This window comes from Gavia stellata, chromosome 13, assembly GCF_030936135.1.
Source record: "Gavia stellata isolate bGavSte3 chromosome 13, bGavSte3.hap2, whole genome shotgun sequence".
Classification (NCBI taxonomy): domain Eukaryota; kingdom Metazoa; phylum Chordata; class Aves; order Gaviiformes; family Gaviidae; genus Gavia; species Gavia stellata.
The window spans coordinates 1,332,602-1,348,947 of NC_082606.1; the positions used below are offsets into that span (position 1 = coordinate 1,332,602).

The window sequence follows — 16,346 nt, forward strand, 5'->3', positions numbered from 1 at the left end:
CGCGCACGCCCGCGCGACGCGGTGGCGTCACTCGGCGAGGCGGCGGAGGGGGGGGAGGGGGGGGGGGCGCGGCGCGCCTGCGCGGTAGGTAGGCGCGGCGCGGCTCGGCGCGCGCCTTTGTTTGGGGCGGCGGTTTCCCAGGCTGCCCGACGCGCCCCGGGGGGGCGGGGCCAGGCGGCGCGCGGCGCGGGAGGGGCGGGGCGGGCGCGGGCCCGCGGGGTCAGTCGGAGCGCGGCGGCGAGCGAGGGCGGCGGCGCCGAGAGAAGCGGAGCGGAGCGGGCGGACCCAGCCGAGCCGGAGCCGGAGCGAGCCGAGCCGAGGATGATAAACACCCAGGACAGGTGCGGGGCGGCGCGGCCCCCACCCTCCCCTCACCGCCGGGCCCGCCCCGCCGCGGCCTTCCTCGCCCCTGAGAGCGGCGGCGGCGGCCGGGCCTGGGGTGCGGGCAGGCGGGCGCTGAGGCGGGGCGAGGGCCTCTCCGCCTTTCCTGAGGGAAAATCCCCATCGGGGCATCGCTTCTTCGCGGGGGGAAGACCCCCGGGTGGATGTCTGGGCGCGGCGGGACGGGGGGTCCCGGGGATGGGGGGCTGCACCTCAGCAGCGAGTGTCTGAGCACCCTTTTGCTAATGAGCCTTTAACGCCGAGGGGGGTTGTGCTCTCCCTTCCCCCAAGCATCTCTAGGAAAGGTGATTCATTTTTCCTGACAGGTTGGGTATCAGCAGGCATGAACTTACGTGACCTGTGGGTATTTTTCTCAGCTGACCAGATTATCTTGTGTGTCTTTTCCTTGTTTAGAGTCCCAAAAGTGTCATTTCCCGAGTCTCTGTCGTACCGCATAGATAAGCACCCGGAGGACGTCTGTAAACCAGCCTTCTTTCTTGGCCGCTGCGTGTAGGGTAGATACTTGAGCTACGCTGTATTCATCAGATGGGTATTTACAAGTTGCTCCTTAAATCAGGTTCCTTAACGTATGACTTGCAACGACTGGCGGCGTAATATCTTATTATTACAGGCTAAGTGCAGCCGCGTCTTCGGAGCCTGTTTTGAAAAGGGGCAAAAAAGAAACCAAACAGAAAAACTTCGTTTCTGTAATGTCAAGGGAGCTGCCTGGATCCTTCCATCTGGTCTAAGTGTTCAGTGCAAATAAAACCCCCCCAAACCCAAGAAAAAGTACAGCTTTTAGACCCCAAGGTGCTGGTTGTGGTCATGGACCGAAAGCAGCGCTGGCCTGGGGCTCCAGGTGCGAGGGCTGCTGAAGACCAGCCGTGACGGGGTTCAAAAGTTGAGGAGTTGTCCTTTGCGCTTCCCAGGGACAGGGCACGAGGTTGAGATCGCTGGAAGCTTAGCGAGTTAAAATTATACCTGCTGGCTGAAAACGTACTCTTGCTTCCAGCTCGTGTTTCAGGCAGGACTCAGTCGAGAAGCTTTTGCTTGAGAGTCTCTTCAGGGAAAGGCCCTTGGTGAGCTAAACGCATCTTAATCTAAACCGAGGTGCTGGAAAGCAGCCTTTCAACAGAGAAGAGAGGCTAGAAGGGAGCTCAGTCCTCATTTTTAAGCTATAAACAGGCCTCGGGGACCAGAGTTGCAGCACACTGCTGGCACGCGGATGCGTGAAGGGATGAGGCTTTGTCGGGCGCTTGCATGAACTTCTTCCCGGGGTGCTAACGCGCATCTGGAGGAAGCAAAACTCCTTTTAATCTGTGCCCTGCGCACACACGCTCGCTCCCTGGCGTTGCCTGATGGCGCTGCCCTGCGTGTGCTGCTCTCGGGACCCCGGCGGGGCAGCCGTGCAAAGTTTTGGGGGAGGATAGCGGTGGCGTGCAGGTCTGGGCTAGGCGAAGCCCCAGTGCCGCAGGCAGGGCTCAGCAGCTGAAGGGGTCTTGTGTTTTGACTTCTGCATGTGCCAGAGGAAGCAAAACTGGGAAGTGTCTTGAACTGCTTTGCATGAAAACTACTGCCTCTTTCTTTTTATTTATTTTTTTTCCCACAACTACACTTCATTATCCAGCTTCTTGATGCCTTGGCCGCAAGTTGGAGAGAGCTATCAATAGTACATTGTTGACTGGGGGTTGAGGGAGGAGGGAAGGGAATAACAAAGCTGCCAACAGCTTTCTGGGGGTGGGGAACCGCACAGCAAAGTGCTTTGTCATGCCTCTCGACATCCACTACTACTGAATACACACTGGCCCATTGATAGCCCCAGTCATGCCGTGAGGAGGGACTGTATTAACACAAAACGCCACTGAGCGTGTGTGCCAAGGGGTTTGCCCTGAGACGTCTTCAGTGCGACTGCTTAATATCTTTTCCTAGTGTATTTAAACAGCCTTTTCTCCAAGCAGTGTCTGCTGTAGGCCATGGCACATGGGAACGCTGCTGAAGAGCACGGTCTCGCGAACCTGGAGGAGGAGGAAATATGTGGAGGAAGAATATTTGTGTTTCCTGTAGAAAGATTATTTTGGTATGAGATGGCAAGCCAAGTTCTTCGCAAATTCTGCCTGTGTCATAACTGCATTTGCAAGTTATTTTTTGGCATTTAGAAATGCCAGATTTCAGTAGTTCGTCTGCAGTCTGGTATCCGTTCTAGCATACTGTATAGGCGGTTCAGGTGATTCTGATAGTGCAGCTCCGTGCTTGGTTTTTGGATACTTAAGCCTGTCTCCCTCGTGGAGAGGGACTGGAGTGGAAAAATACTGTCTTGGGAACAGCTCGAGTGAGAAGTTTTAGGACAGACAGTAAGTTGTCAGTACGTCTACAGAGTCTGTCCGTTATAGCCTTGTTCCTCGCTCCGTGTGCTTATTGAAAACCCTCACGCTCACCTTTATTTTGGTGATGTCTACATAGCTTTGCGCTGGTGTGTTTCATAATGGGAACGCTGGGGAACGACTGGTTTCTCTGTGTTGCTTTTGCAGGCTTTGTTAGAGGAATACCGCTGCTGTGCCGTGCCTCGGCAAAGAGCTTTTGTGGTGCTGATCAAGGGAGCAGTGCTCCAGAAGTAAAATAATTTGCTTTTGTGAAGTTCCTAAAAGCTAGGGCAGATATCAAAGCCTGCATTCAAAGTGATCCTGAAAGACCACGTGTAGGGCATCCAAACAAACTTAGAAACTGCAAGGGAAACTTATTTTCTTGCTCTTAAAAGTAGATCTGTGGGGTGAACTTGTAACATTTGGGGTTGGGCTGAAGGACGCTGGTATGATGTTTCATTTGCATGTGAAAATGTCAACTCGGACGTTGTAGAGCATGTTGAAAATATCTGAAGAACCAGCCCCTTTCACTCCTCCTCGTTTTGAAAATGTGAAACTTCAACCTCCTCCTTCTGGGTCCTGTTGATCTATTTGTAGATATTTGTCTATAGAAAATGTGTGCTCATCTGGTCATGCGTTTCCAGCCATCTGCTATTGGCAGTCTTCCAGGCGTCCCTTATTAGCGTGAGGTTGCTCAGCACTCTCTCCGGGTTCTTGGCTGCAAAGCCCCTCCTCCATTTCTAACAAAACGCTGCCCGTTTCTGATACGGCTTGGGCAGCGAGTGTTTTTAATGGAGATGTCCGGGCGCTAAAGCCCCGATAGCTGCCTCTGACATGCTGTGGAGGAGCAGGGATACGGGTGGTTTGGGGTCATGAGGAGCTGTAGCATCCGAAATGTGATCCCTGCTAATGTAACCTGGTGTTCTTTCTCTTTTTCTTGCAGTAGTATTTTACCTTTGAGTAACTGTCCCCAGCTGCAGTGCTGCAGGCACATTGTTCCAGGGCCTCTGTGGTGCTCCTGATGCCCCTCACCCACTGTCGAAGATCCCCGGTGGGCGAGGGGGTAGCAGGGATCCTTCTCTTTCAGCTCTGATATATAAGGTGAGAAAGATCCGACGTCTAAATAATGACCTGTACCCGTGTTGCAACTGTGTTCGGTTCCTTTCGCAGTCTGATGGGAATAAATGCAGATAACTCTAAGGTAATAAGTGGGAGAACAGTTAATTTTTCAGCGACCCTGTTGGCAGATCGCTGAGCTGCATGCAGCGCTCTCCTGCTTAAATATCACCTGTTTATTAAGAAACGAGAGACCTTTTCTCAAAGGTGTGCAGCAAATAATTCACTAGGCCTGTTCTCAGAGGCCTCTTTCAGCTATTGTATGTGGAGCCAGCATTATCAAAACATGAAATAACTTCTTAAATGTCTCGCAAAAAGAGGAAGCGGGAAGCAGAAAGGTGAAATGCAGAGAGAGAATGGTTGATAAGCTCCTTCCTGTGCTCTAGTCCGGAAAGTAAAGCTGTCGGGGCCTGTGAGCTGCCTGAAGCAATGTACAGAGTAACTCCTGATTTCACAAAAGGGCGAGGCAGCCGTCCACCTCACAGACGGGAGCGTTCCTAGAACACGTGCATAGGTTGAGGTAGGGTCAGGAAGGCTTTGTGTCTGCAGGCTTGCTTAGGAGCGCATGGATCTGTGGAGCGCTCATTTTTTTTGGCCCTCTTCATTCTATGGGACCTTTCCTTTCAGATGAGGAGACCTGGCTGTTCCTTGCTGTAGAATTGGCACTTGTGCGACTTTGTGTTGTGGTGGCACCAATCTGTCTCCCTTCTGGGACAGGGGCTGCTTTTCCACAAGCCAGGGAGTAAAGTGCTATCAGATGAGGTAGCCTGAATTTATGCTAAGCTTGCAAATTTGGCTGTTCAGACAGGAGTGTTGTCATAGGTGTTAGACTTGATTTTTAATTACGCTGTGGGAGGCACACGGACTTTGTGGTGAAAAGATACAGGCCCTTTTGGGTCACAGCTACCAGAGTCTCTTCTTGAAATTCATGAGAGAATCACAGACCTCACGGCTGCGTTCAGAGGAGTTTTCTTTAATGCAGCCTTGGTGAATTTTTAGCGTGTGCCTCACCCACTTACCTTGTGAATAGATGTCATCCTCTGTAGCCTCTTAATAACGTAACGTCAGCTTAATGCTATTGAGTTGAATTGTTGCAGATGTTAGAGGGGTATGAAACCCAGAGGAGTGGCAGAGAGGTAACAAAGAGCACAACGGGCTTCCTGTCAGATAAAGAAGATACATAAATAGCTTCAGGAGGGCTCAGGACACCCTCTGGGTGGGAGGGGATGAGAAGTAGGGGACCCTGCAAATTAAATTCCTGCAGGCCAGCTTTGGCAAGCCTTGGGTACACACCAGGCAAGGTCTGAAGGCAGAAAATGGGCTCAACGTGGAAGAGATGCTGGTGGAAAGAATCACAGTTTGGCGACTTTGAAGTGTTTGATTTCAGTATGGCCTCGAATTCACACAGAAGCCTTTTGGCAATGGTGTGTAGGCAGGGGTTGCTGCCTGTGGGGATGTTATCTAGATAGCTGCATCCCAGAAATACGAATATAATGCTTTCTGGGTTTATTGCTGACAAAACCTAGCAGAATCTGTCAGAAAATCAGCCTCTTCTGTAACATAGCTCATCCCAGAGCAGAGTGGGCTGTGTTGCCCAGTGGTTTAAAACCCAACCACAGAGGGGGGTTACTGGGACTCTCTGCCCCTCTCAGTTGCCTGTTCAAGTTAGTGGTGCTGTAGTTACAGCAGGCTGAGCTTTTGAGCCAGCAAGCTTCAGCGTGACCTGGAAAGGCATCTGGACCCAAAAGCTTAAGTACTTTTTCCAGCTGTATCAGCTGTTCTAGTTCAAGGGATGACCTTTCTGATGACGCTTCCTTCGGAGTATGCAGCACAGTGCTCGTATACAACAGCGCTATAAATTAAGCAGCTGGGGCTCCCTATAGTTGTTGGGATTTTTGTGTTACGAGAGTTAATACTCAGCCCTTCATCAAGGGAGCTTTACTTGAGCTGGGAATGCAATGGCGATCGGTGTCGGTGCTGCGCAGCCAGGACGGGCTTTGTGTGAACGGACGTGCTCTGGCTAGCAAACTTGGCAGGAGGCTGCAGGTGTAGCACATGCCAACAGTAGACTGCTCACACGGGTTTCTCGAGTCGCTTGGCTATGGTTGATCATAACATCCTTTCTTCTCGTGCTGCCAACACATAGGGGCCTCCCCCTGTCCTTCTTGGGACATCTGAGGAGTGTAGCTGGATTGGAAAATCTTGTGCTCAATGAATTGTAACCAAGTGGAAGCTGGTCCTTGCGGCTTTACTTCACTGAAATGGAGCCCAAGGCTGGAGAGCCGGTGGTTTAGGCAGCTGTGTATAAAAGATAGCCTGGTGGTTTTTTTTTATTTTCCCCGCAGTAGCCTGGTAGGGGGATTTTGCAGGGGTGAACTAAAACCGAACATTTGTTGCGTAAACAGGATTTTGCTTTGAGCAGCTTCCAAAGAATTCTGGGCTGCTGCTTCACAGGAACAGCTTCTCTCCCCAGCATCTCACTGTCTCTATTTTGATGCCTCGAAATAAAGTATCAGCTGCCCAAGACAGGCTGTGTAAACGTAATTCTCACTGAACCGGGGGAACTGGTTCTCTTAATCCCTGTGGTTATGCTGCCTTTGGTTCATGGGCTGTCGCATTAGGGGGCTTTTAAGTGGAAAAACCTTGTTAGGTTTGGAGTGCAGGGCATAACTTCTGGTGACAGAAGGTCTAAGCCAGAAGGCTCGGAAAGCTTTCCCCTCCTATTGCAGGCTCCTGCCAGTCTTCCCGCACAAATGCATGCGTGTGCCTCCCCCTCCAATGTGTCAATCCCAGCCTGCTTTTCTCAACTTCCTCACCCTGTTTTTGTTTTCGTGAAATATAAGAAAAGAAGCATCTGTGAGCTTTTCATGAGAGAAGGATCTTTTCTGAAACAGGGACGCTTTCTGCATGGTAACAACAACTGTAAAAGGCTCCTATAAAGTCACTGGTGAAGGATGTGCATATAATCCCCTTGTTTATGTTTTTTTTTAAATACACCTCGGTAGTGCGGAGCTGTCTCTGGGCTCAGGTCTGACTCTTGCCGCTGGCTTCAGCAGCAGCAGTCTGACTTAACTCGAGCCGCTGTCCGTAGGTTTCTTGGCATGCTTGGCTTAAAACTAGCAAAACCCAACAGCAGGCGCAGCCACAAAAACTGCTTTCAAACTTGATGAATAAACTTATTTCCTACAGGATATTTATTCTGATGAAGTGTAAACTTGTTTTTCAGCTAAGCTTTGTGGGCTTTAAACAAACGGCAGCTTCCTCTGCTCCGGTTACCAAAGCCAGGCAGTTCCTGATTTGCATACGGCGTTACTTTGTCTCCAGCATTAATATACTTGATGGCTTCTTCCTCATCCCAATAGTCAAACCAAGAGGGATCGCTCTTAGTACACGTGGTAATAGGAATTAAAGCCCTGGGACACAGGCTTGGGGAGCCTGCAAATGTTCTCAGTGATGTTTTTGCTGAACCACTCGCTGGTCTTTCAGCAACGCTTACACCTTCATAGCTTCATAGCATAGATATAACACCTACAAGAAAATATCTGCTTGAAAAGCAGCGATACTGGGGAGTCTTCCAGCTCTTACTGGGCACCCTTGACTGCTGCTGTGTTCGTACTGCCCATCTTTTAAATGCTTCTTCACTGCAGATCCAAACTGGACTGAGTTTTCTTTGCTGTACTGGCTCCCTGTGTGTGTTACGGTCAGAGATGAGTATATGTCACGACAAAGCATTTATTAAGCCTTGTCTGGTGAGGTGCTGTCTTTCTGCAGCAATGTCACTTGTTTCATTTTCAGTCCAGCTGATTGTCAGCAGATCAGAGCTCGTAATGAGCTGCTGAATTAATCACCCTGTTAAAAAAAAAAAAAAATGCCCGGAGACTGGACGGTCGCTCATCTAATGACCCGATGGAGTAAACCACCTCCCACCCCACCTGTTGATGCTGTTGAGGAGAAAGGGACACATGGCTTTCCCAGGCACTCCTGTGACTCGGGAACAGAGCAGATACGACTTCTAATATCTGGTTTACTTCTGCCCTTCAGAGCTGTGCAGGTGACTTTTTAAATGTGAGGGAATCAGGATGCGTGAGCCTGTAACCAAGCAGATGGGAACAGTTCAGCTTCCACTGCAGTTGACAACGTTAACTCGGGAACCTAATGAATTTCTTCATCATTTCATTAGGCCTCTTTGCAGTGAAATGTGGAAATCATTACTGGGCAAGCCAACTGCCTGCAAAAACTGTCAGGAGAAGGAATGGAGTTTTAACCACAAAATTGTTTTCTAGGAACTACTGAGCTGAATCTGAGGCGGTCTGCATGCTTGGCGTTCTAGTTAGAGCAGTATTGGAGAGGGATGTGTACATTTGTGGTCTCTGGAAAAGACCTCCTCACAGTCTTCAAATCTGTGTAGCTTCTGTCTGTTTTGGGATTTTCTCTGCGCTGTGTGTTTTCCTTCCTTATTCCAGGAGGCCAACCATTTGCCGTACCAGTTGGTTGTAAAATCTGGGAAAGCGATTTGTGGTCATCCCTTAAACAGAAAGACTGTGTTGGGGATTGGGGAGACAACAAAATTGGTCAGACTGCGGCAGCAGATGCTCTTCCAGCTTGTTGGTTCAAGTTGTGTTCTTTGAAGGGTAGTTCATGAACCACCCTTCAAAGATGTGGCTGGGACCTGTGGTGAATGAATGGACTCACACTACCCAGAAATTTAATATAATGTAAATTTGCAAAACTACATCCCCTTGAACAGGAAAACATGACTAGAAAATCACTCCAAGGTCCGAGTACTCATTGTGGTGTGTCCCTGAGCCAGTGAAAGGGGAAGGGAAAAGTATAATGTTCTTCTTAGTAAAACTGTAATACCATTTATTTTGCATTTGCTGTCTCTAGTTATACTCCCCTGGCTGTTTAGCATGTAGGACTTTACTTCTTTGTTCTTTGTTTTTGTATTAGGTTAGAATAAAAGCAAGGTATTACATGTAGTTCAGAACAATAGCTCTTAACCAGTTAAACACTTGTTTAGAGTGCTGAGGCTCAGGCGTGAGCTTGCAGTCGACTGTGAGTGCCTTCAGGAGCTATGGTGAGTCTCACGGTGGTGAATTTTAGTGACAGGCTGAAACTCTGGACACACGCCAGTCTGTAAGGGCTGGTCCTTTGTCAGGAGGGTGCTCCCATTGAAAACACGGTCCCTCTGCATGCTCATTTAAGCGTGATCTCTTACATTTTTGGTCTACAATCTCATGGGTAGTTTTCTTTAACGCTAAAGCGTATTTCATGAGCTCTCCTCCCTCCCCTCCACAGGACGAGAAGATCACTGTTAACCAAGATGTCCCAGTGCATGAAGGGAAGCCTCATATTGTCCACTTCCAGTACAAGGTCACAGAGGTGAAGACCTCCTCCTGGGATGCAGTGCTCTCTAATCAGAGCCTCTTTGTGGAAATCCCTGACGGATTATTAGCTGATGGAAGCAAAGAAGGGTAAGTTCAGGATCCCAGAGCTGCCTCCATGGCTCCCCAGGGAGCGGGACTTTGCTTACGTGGGTGATGCTGCGCGTGTGGGGAGAATGGGCTGTATGTACAGCAGCTCTGTTCCTGGTTTGTGTATCTGAAGTATGGCCTTACTCCCTTGTCTGCAGAGAAGTGTCCTCCTGTTAGTCCTCCTTATCTATTTTCTTCCCCCTTAGTGATCATTTCAGATGGGTTACTGTTTTTGGAGTCCCTATGCTAAAGAAAAATAAGCAATAAATGAGCTGAGTGATTCTTTGCATACTTTGGTATGGAAAATCTACAAGCCTTTCTCCGATTTTTGTTCTGCTGGCCACTTGGCAAGCTTATTTTGGCAGGCGTTTTCCTCTCTTTCGAGGGGGGAAAAAAACCTCCATTATATTGATGCGCTCCTTCTCATCAGTAGGTGGATCTACTCTTGGAGTGCTGCCACGCAGGCGTTGGGCTCTGCCAGAGTCTCTGATTTTTCTCTGTTGGCAGAATACGGTAGTGTTTTGTCCAGACAGCTCCACTCTGGGAAGTTTGTGTAAACGCAGCTTCCAGAGCAGCTACTTCCCACCAAGTGCTTTGCCAGAGATCTCCGCTGGCGAGGAGCGCTGTGGCGTAGATGTGGCTTTATTGGGTTCCTCTGCAGAGCTCTCTGAAGCCCTAAATCTCCAAGTAGGCTTCATCCGTAAATGACACAAGCTAATTAAGAAAAAAAACCTCCTTGGGCACCTTCAGTAAGTGCCAGTATTCTTGCTGTTTCACACTTGTCTTATTTGACTCCGAGTCCAGATAAAGGTTTGTGTAATTTCTTCAGTCGGCCCATAAATCCTTTAGCTGTCCAAGTGTCCACTGTCTTGGGTGTGGGTTCATCTGGGAGGGTATTTACCTGCCTGTGTCATTGTGACTTAAAGCGCAATTTTGTAAGATTATTTTTAGCTAGGTAAAACAGCCTAGTAGAGGCTATAATTAAAATACTTCATTACCATATTAACAAAACCCTTGCAAATTTAATCTCCCTCGCTGCACTCCAGTCTCGCTGACTGCTGTTTAATTAGATGTCGATTGAAGCCCTGTTTGTCACTGCTCTAGCAGCCTGCATCGTAAGTGGTTACAAGGCCAGCAGTGACAGCGATGGCTCTGCCGTGCCGATCCCTGGGGCTCAGAGAGGGGTTAATGCAGCGCTGCTTCCATCAAGAGGTGGCAGAAATAATTCAGCTGGAAAGGCAGGAAGCGTGGATTCAGGGTGCATCAGCTGTGCCATCCAGCTGATGTGTTCAGGAAACAGCTTTGCCTGTGCACATGCTCCTTCAGTGATGTTTTTCTCTTCTTTTCTGCCTGGTATGAGCTTTGTTTTTTTTCCTTCCCATAAAGCTCAAAACTTACAGATGTCTGTTGCCAGCGGAGGGGATGTAGCCTGGCTCAGAATCAGCTGCAATATTCAGCTTCCTGCCTACGAAGGCTTCTGTACAAAATCCCCGGCTGGTGGGGATGGGTGTTGGTGCACGCTGGCACGCGGATGCCGAGGACAGGGACCTGTTGGGTGACTCGGTGTGAGGATAGCTCTTAGTTCTGCAGGGCTGGATAGCCAAGCAGGAAGCGCATTGTTTCAGCACCCATTGTTCAGTGGAAGGGGTCTGTAAACAAGTAATGTTTCTGCCTGAAAACATCCAAGCAGTTGATAATGCTCAGAGGCTTTCTCAGGACAGGACTTCCTATAGCTGATGTTCTTGTCTTCCTCCTCTTTGGCAGGTTATCAGCACTGTTGGAGTTTGCTGAAGAAAAAATGAAAGTAAACTACGTCTTTATTTGCTTCAGAAAAAGCAGAGAAGACAGAGGTGAGAACTTGCCCCCACGGTCAGGTTTGCTCCCTAGATCTAAAACGATGCTGCTGAAGGTGTACAAAAGTCTGGTAATCCCAAGGCAAGGCTCCACGGGACGCTTCCTATTGCAGTAATTGTTATATGCATAATGCTCGTGGCGTTCTTAGAAATGAGAAATAGTTTCTTCTGGAGGAAATAAGCCCTTCCTTGAGACTAAGGGAGAGGGAGTATTTTGGTTTCTCCAGCAGATAGGCTTTGCTCTCCTGCCATTAAATTATTACTAGTACTTGTGCAGAAAGCTGCTGCTGAATTACTTGGAGTATTTTCTTGTCCAGAAGTTGGTTAATATTTCTCCTTTGGTAAGGAGTGAAGGTCTCCATTTGGCACCAGGCTTCTGTGATTTGGAAGGAGAAACCAGGCAGAGGTTATTACATGGGAAATAAACCCTTACAGCTTGTTGCCCTGATGCTCATCTGCTTTTTAAAGATCTCCCGATCGTTTTGCCCTTCCTAGACCTACAGGTAATCCTGACCCTGGCTATAGATGCTTATGGCTTAAGGGGGCTGCATTAGGATCTAAAGATAGACGTGTTTCATGAGTGATTACAGCACGGAAGTTTGAGGAGATTGTGGTGAGGTACCAAGCTATGGATGTGTCACTTTAAATCTTACTAGATGCAGGCTAGTAACCAAGCAATTGCCATGGCAGGAGTAATTCAAACCTTAATTCTAATTTTACTCTGCTGTTTCACAAGCTGCGCTGTCTTCTCTGAAACGAAGTGCGTTATTAGAGCTAAGCTGTGCTGAGCCCAGGAAGATGTCATTCCCTGTAGTGATGCCAAGAATAATTTTCAGATTAAGTTCTTGCTATAATGTCACCACCACCACAGGTTGCATAGGTGACCTGTGCAGCGGCTGGTTACAGGAGACATCTGATACTGGGTTTTGTTTTTAAAAATGGGCTAGGTGTTGCTCTTGGACCTGGCTTGTTTGTATGAGTTCTGGAGCGCTCCAGATCCTTGTCTACGCAGTTGAAATTCAGCGCTGTCTTGAAAATACATAGGAGTTCCTCCGCACGACCCTTCAGTGGCTGCAAGCTGATCATCAGAGAGTGCCGTAGATATTAGATGCTGCACCAGGGTAACTTCCACGGGTCACAGGGAGCGGTCGCTTTAGTAACAAGCAGGCACGCATCCGGTCACTGTGTCATATAACGTGGCCTGACCAAGACAAGGTGTGTGGGGCTTGACCCTGCTCTGAATTTGTTCTGCACATAACCCGTGGTCTGGGGGTGGCTTTCCTGGGGGACCGCGCTGAGCTGTGCTGAGTTGTCTCGAGTTTCCACTGAGCTCCAGGTCCTCCTCATAGAGACAGCAAATTTCTGTCTGGACCCTGAGTAAGTAGATTCCTGTTTACTGCTGTCTGACCCACTTTCAGGGCTCAAAGGGTGCTGGGACCCATGTAAGTACAGAACAAAAACTTCAACGTGCCGCGGGATGGCCACGTACATCCTGGCAAAGCAGGGCTGTGCGGTTGGTGCAGGTAGACACGCAACCATCGCTGTTTCTCAGAGGGGATGGAACAGACATCGCAGGATAAACCTGCTCTGCTGCACAACCAAAATCCCCTTCACGCTTAGGAGCAGCCATGATGAATACGGGAAGAGACAAGACCTCCTACTTGAGAGGGCTGTCGCATTAAAATGATTTCTTTCCGTGCAGGAAGCTCTGGGTGCGCTCACAGAGGGTGTTCAGTGTGCTTTGGTATTCGTGTCTTCTAGGGTGACGCAGGTAAAGAGGATTATTCCTGGTGGTAACAGATTTCCTTCTCTTTGGTAGCTCCACTCCTGAAGACATTCAGCTTCTTGGGCTTTGAAATCGTGAGGCCTGGTCACCCCTCTGTCCCATCGCGGCCAGACGTGATGTTCATGGTGTACCCCCTGGATCAGAACTCTTCCTCTGATGAAGAATAGCTGCAGCGGGGGACTCCAGTGTGACCTGAAAATGCTGTTGAGGGGAGAGAGGGTTACATCTCCTTTCTTGAGGAAAGGGAAAACAAGCTTCTGTTGGACTGAAACTGCATTTCTCATTGTTAGATTGGCCTGTGTATCCTCAGAGTTGACTATCTCATTGAAATGTGTTGCCTAGAGAACTATATATACACACATGTAATCACCAAATAGTAAATGGAAGATGTTTATGAACTGGCATAGGAGCTCTTTACGTGCAGCTGTGTGGTGTGTTAGCCTAGGGGCGCCTGGTGCCCAGGCCGTGCGTGGGGGAGCACAGCGGTAGATGCAGTATCAACTCCGTGACTTCTCTAAACCCGTGTTGGTCCTTTCCTGATCGCCCGATGTGCGCTCATCTGACAGACTACCTTTTTATTTTTCACTCAGACTCTTAAGTAGAAGGCATGTTTTGGGTGTTAGGCACGTGGAGGAGACGTGCTTGAGTTTAACCTTTTAACACTACATTAAAACCCTCGTGCGTCTCCGCTTTGGGGCGACCGATGCTGTTTTAACTGGTCTAACCTTTTTTTTTTTTTTTTAAAACTTCTTGCTCTTCCAGCTTTTGTTTTAAGCAGTCTTAACTCTGTTCAATGTTACCACTGCACTATCACAGCGTTCAATAAAAGGGGCATTCAGATGAACTTCACACAGCTGGGGCTGCTTATTTGAAAGGAACAGACCCTCTGGTGGGCCTCCCGTAGGGCTGCGATGGTTTCGGAGGTCAAGCGAGTGGTCGGAGCAATACCTCTGTTCTGGGGGAACGTTTCTTTACCTGCCTGCGGTGTGGTGGTCCAAGGAGCTTAAACAGCTCATGCCTTTATCCTCTGCCCAAGGATGCGTACGGCGCAGGCCCGTGGCTGTCACCTCTCTTCTTCCTCCTCACCTTTCCAAAGAAATGATCTCAAGACTTGAGAGACGGAGCTAACGGCTGTATCCAAACCAAAGGGGGTTATGTGTGGGGCAGGTGTGGACAGCGGCTCTGCCGGTTGCGGTGGGATCCTCTCCCTGCCCAGGGGCTTTCCTGGGATGGAGGGATGGGGCCGCAGTGCCAGCAGTAGCTCATGTTTCAACCCTGCCCCTTCTCATGTTGGAGAACGAGGTTATGCCCTTGTCTTTGTGCCATGTGGATGTAACCTGGCTGGTTTGCTTTGAAGGCCATGCGAGAAGGGTGTATTTATAAGCTGTGCCCCGGAGGTGTGCCCATGAGCTCTCTTCCTGGCCTGGCTGCTTGTGTGTGGACTTGTCCTTGTGTGCTTTGTTGTGCTCTCCCCCTTCTGTGGAGGATTTTGTTAAAAGCTGAAGCCGACCCATTCCATAAGCGTCACAGTCAGTGTTTTCTGTCTGGGGGAGAGAGGTGGGGCTGGGATACAAGTTTGTGTGAATAAATCATCTTAAAGTTTGTGTCTCTTTTTCCCTCCTTCCCCTCCAATGAAATGAAAGGGCTGGTGACTCTACTCCTTCTTCCCTGGGGCATTAAATCCAAAGTCTGCTTTAAAATTAGAGGCTGGGCCGTGCCCCTTTATCTCTGCCTTAGCTTTTACTGTGGGGCCGCTGGCTGCGGCTCTGCAACTGGCATTACCCCTTTTGTCCTTGCTCCAGGGGCAGTGCAGAGACAGAGACCTTGCACCTATTCCCTAGCTAAAACAATGCTCATTTCTAGTTCTGGCTTTGGAAATGCCAAGTTTTATCCCTTCTTGTAGCTGGAGCTGCCCCATCTGCTTCCCTGGGCTGGTGGGTGCCTCCCGGGGTGTTTCTGCATGCTCCAGGGCCCTGCTGCCACCCCATGGTGCTCTTCTACATTCCTCATGTGATGGGATGGGAACCACTTTACCAGTAAATTTTACCAGTAAGGAGTAAAGTGCAAGGTTCTTGTCATGGGAGCTTGGAGTGAGGATGATCTCCTGAGCTTGTTAATAACCGGCAGTTAGGAGGCTGTGCCACTGCATGTGCTTCTCTTGACAACTACCAAATGCTCTCCGGCGCTGGCTCAAGCAAGTGTGGTCAAATGTAGAGGTCTCAGATCCCTGAGTGTCTTCAGAAATACCCTCTCGAAAATCTAAAAGGTGCTTCTGATTTCCCTGGGTGCTGCCTCCTGCGCAGGTCACCTCTACTGTAAAGCTGGAGAAGCCAAGCTCTGCCCCGTGGCACACCAGTCCCCCAACTGCCTTCCCCCAATGGGGGCTCCCTGGGGCGATGGAGTTGGGTTTGCCTGGTGTGGGGCAGGACCCTGGCAGGCCGTGGGGCAGCGTTGGTGGTGCGCAGGGGTTCAAGCCTGGGGGGTTCTGACCAAAATTGTCACAGCTGAGCTTGGCTGCAGCATCCCTGGGTGGAGCTGTGTGTGCTGGTGGCAGAGCGGAGGGGTTGGACCCAGGGGCGCAGGGCCCGCGAGCAAGCAGAGGGGTGCTGGGGGGCAGGACCTGCTGCCCCGCAGGGCCACCCCACCACAGCCTCAGTGGCTGCGGACCGATGAGCTTGGCAGCCGGAGCAGCACATCTGCTTAAGCCCTCTTGGATGCCCCCAGAGATGGGGACCCCCCCTCTCCCCCCTAAAAATCACTGGCCACAGCTTTTGGGGACAAAGGACCAGAATTTGGGGGAGCAGGAAGAAAAAGCCACCCTCACAGGTTTGTGATTGTCTCTTAAAAAGATTTATTCTCTCTCCTTGCCCAAATGTACAAAGGCAAGAAGAGTACAGTTTGTATATATATATATTTATATATATATATATAAAAAAAACAAGGAACTTGGTAATAATGTACACTTTACAGAAGGGCAGAATCAGGAAGACTGAAATGAAACCCAACACAGCAACGCCAATGGAAACAAGAGCTATAAACACCAACAGTTTGACGCCCTGGCCAGCCGTCCACGGGGCCCGGTGGGCATGGAATGGGGCTGGAGGGGGACCCGGTGGGCAGGGGCCCCCACGAGCAGGGAAGCGGCACCGCTGCGGGGGGCCGGGGTGCCAGCCCCACGGGCAAGAACTGACCAGGAAAACCCAGAAAAACGTCAAACCTCAAACCTATTCTGCATAAACCGTTGTTTCATTTAACACCTAAAGGGAGACTCAACTGGGACCCAACTGGGAAGGTGGGGAGCAGCCCCCCCCGGCCCCCTTCAAATGCCAGCAAAGCCTGTGGCACCCCCCCCATCACCTCCCTGCCCAGCCCAGAC

At 49.9% G+C, this 16,346-nt stretch overlaps 1 protein-coding gene across 1 annotated transcript; it reads left to right on the top strand.

Annotated features, from left to right (window-relative positions):
- Positions 1–260: 260 nt before the first annotated feature.
- Positions 261–13,706, top strand: OAZ2 (ornithine decarboxylase antizyme 2). The gene is given in 6 exon segments (XM_059823727.1): positions 261–341; positions 3,685–3,760; positions 3,762–3,842; positions 9,156–9,331; positions 11,096–11,181; positions 13,004–13,706. Coding segments are annotated over 6 exon segments (573 nt in total). The 5' UTR covers positions 261–321; the 3' UTR covers positions 13,138–13,706.
- Positions 13,707–16,346: the final 2,640 nt, after the last annotated feature.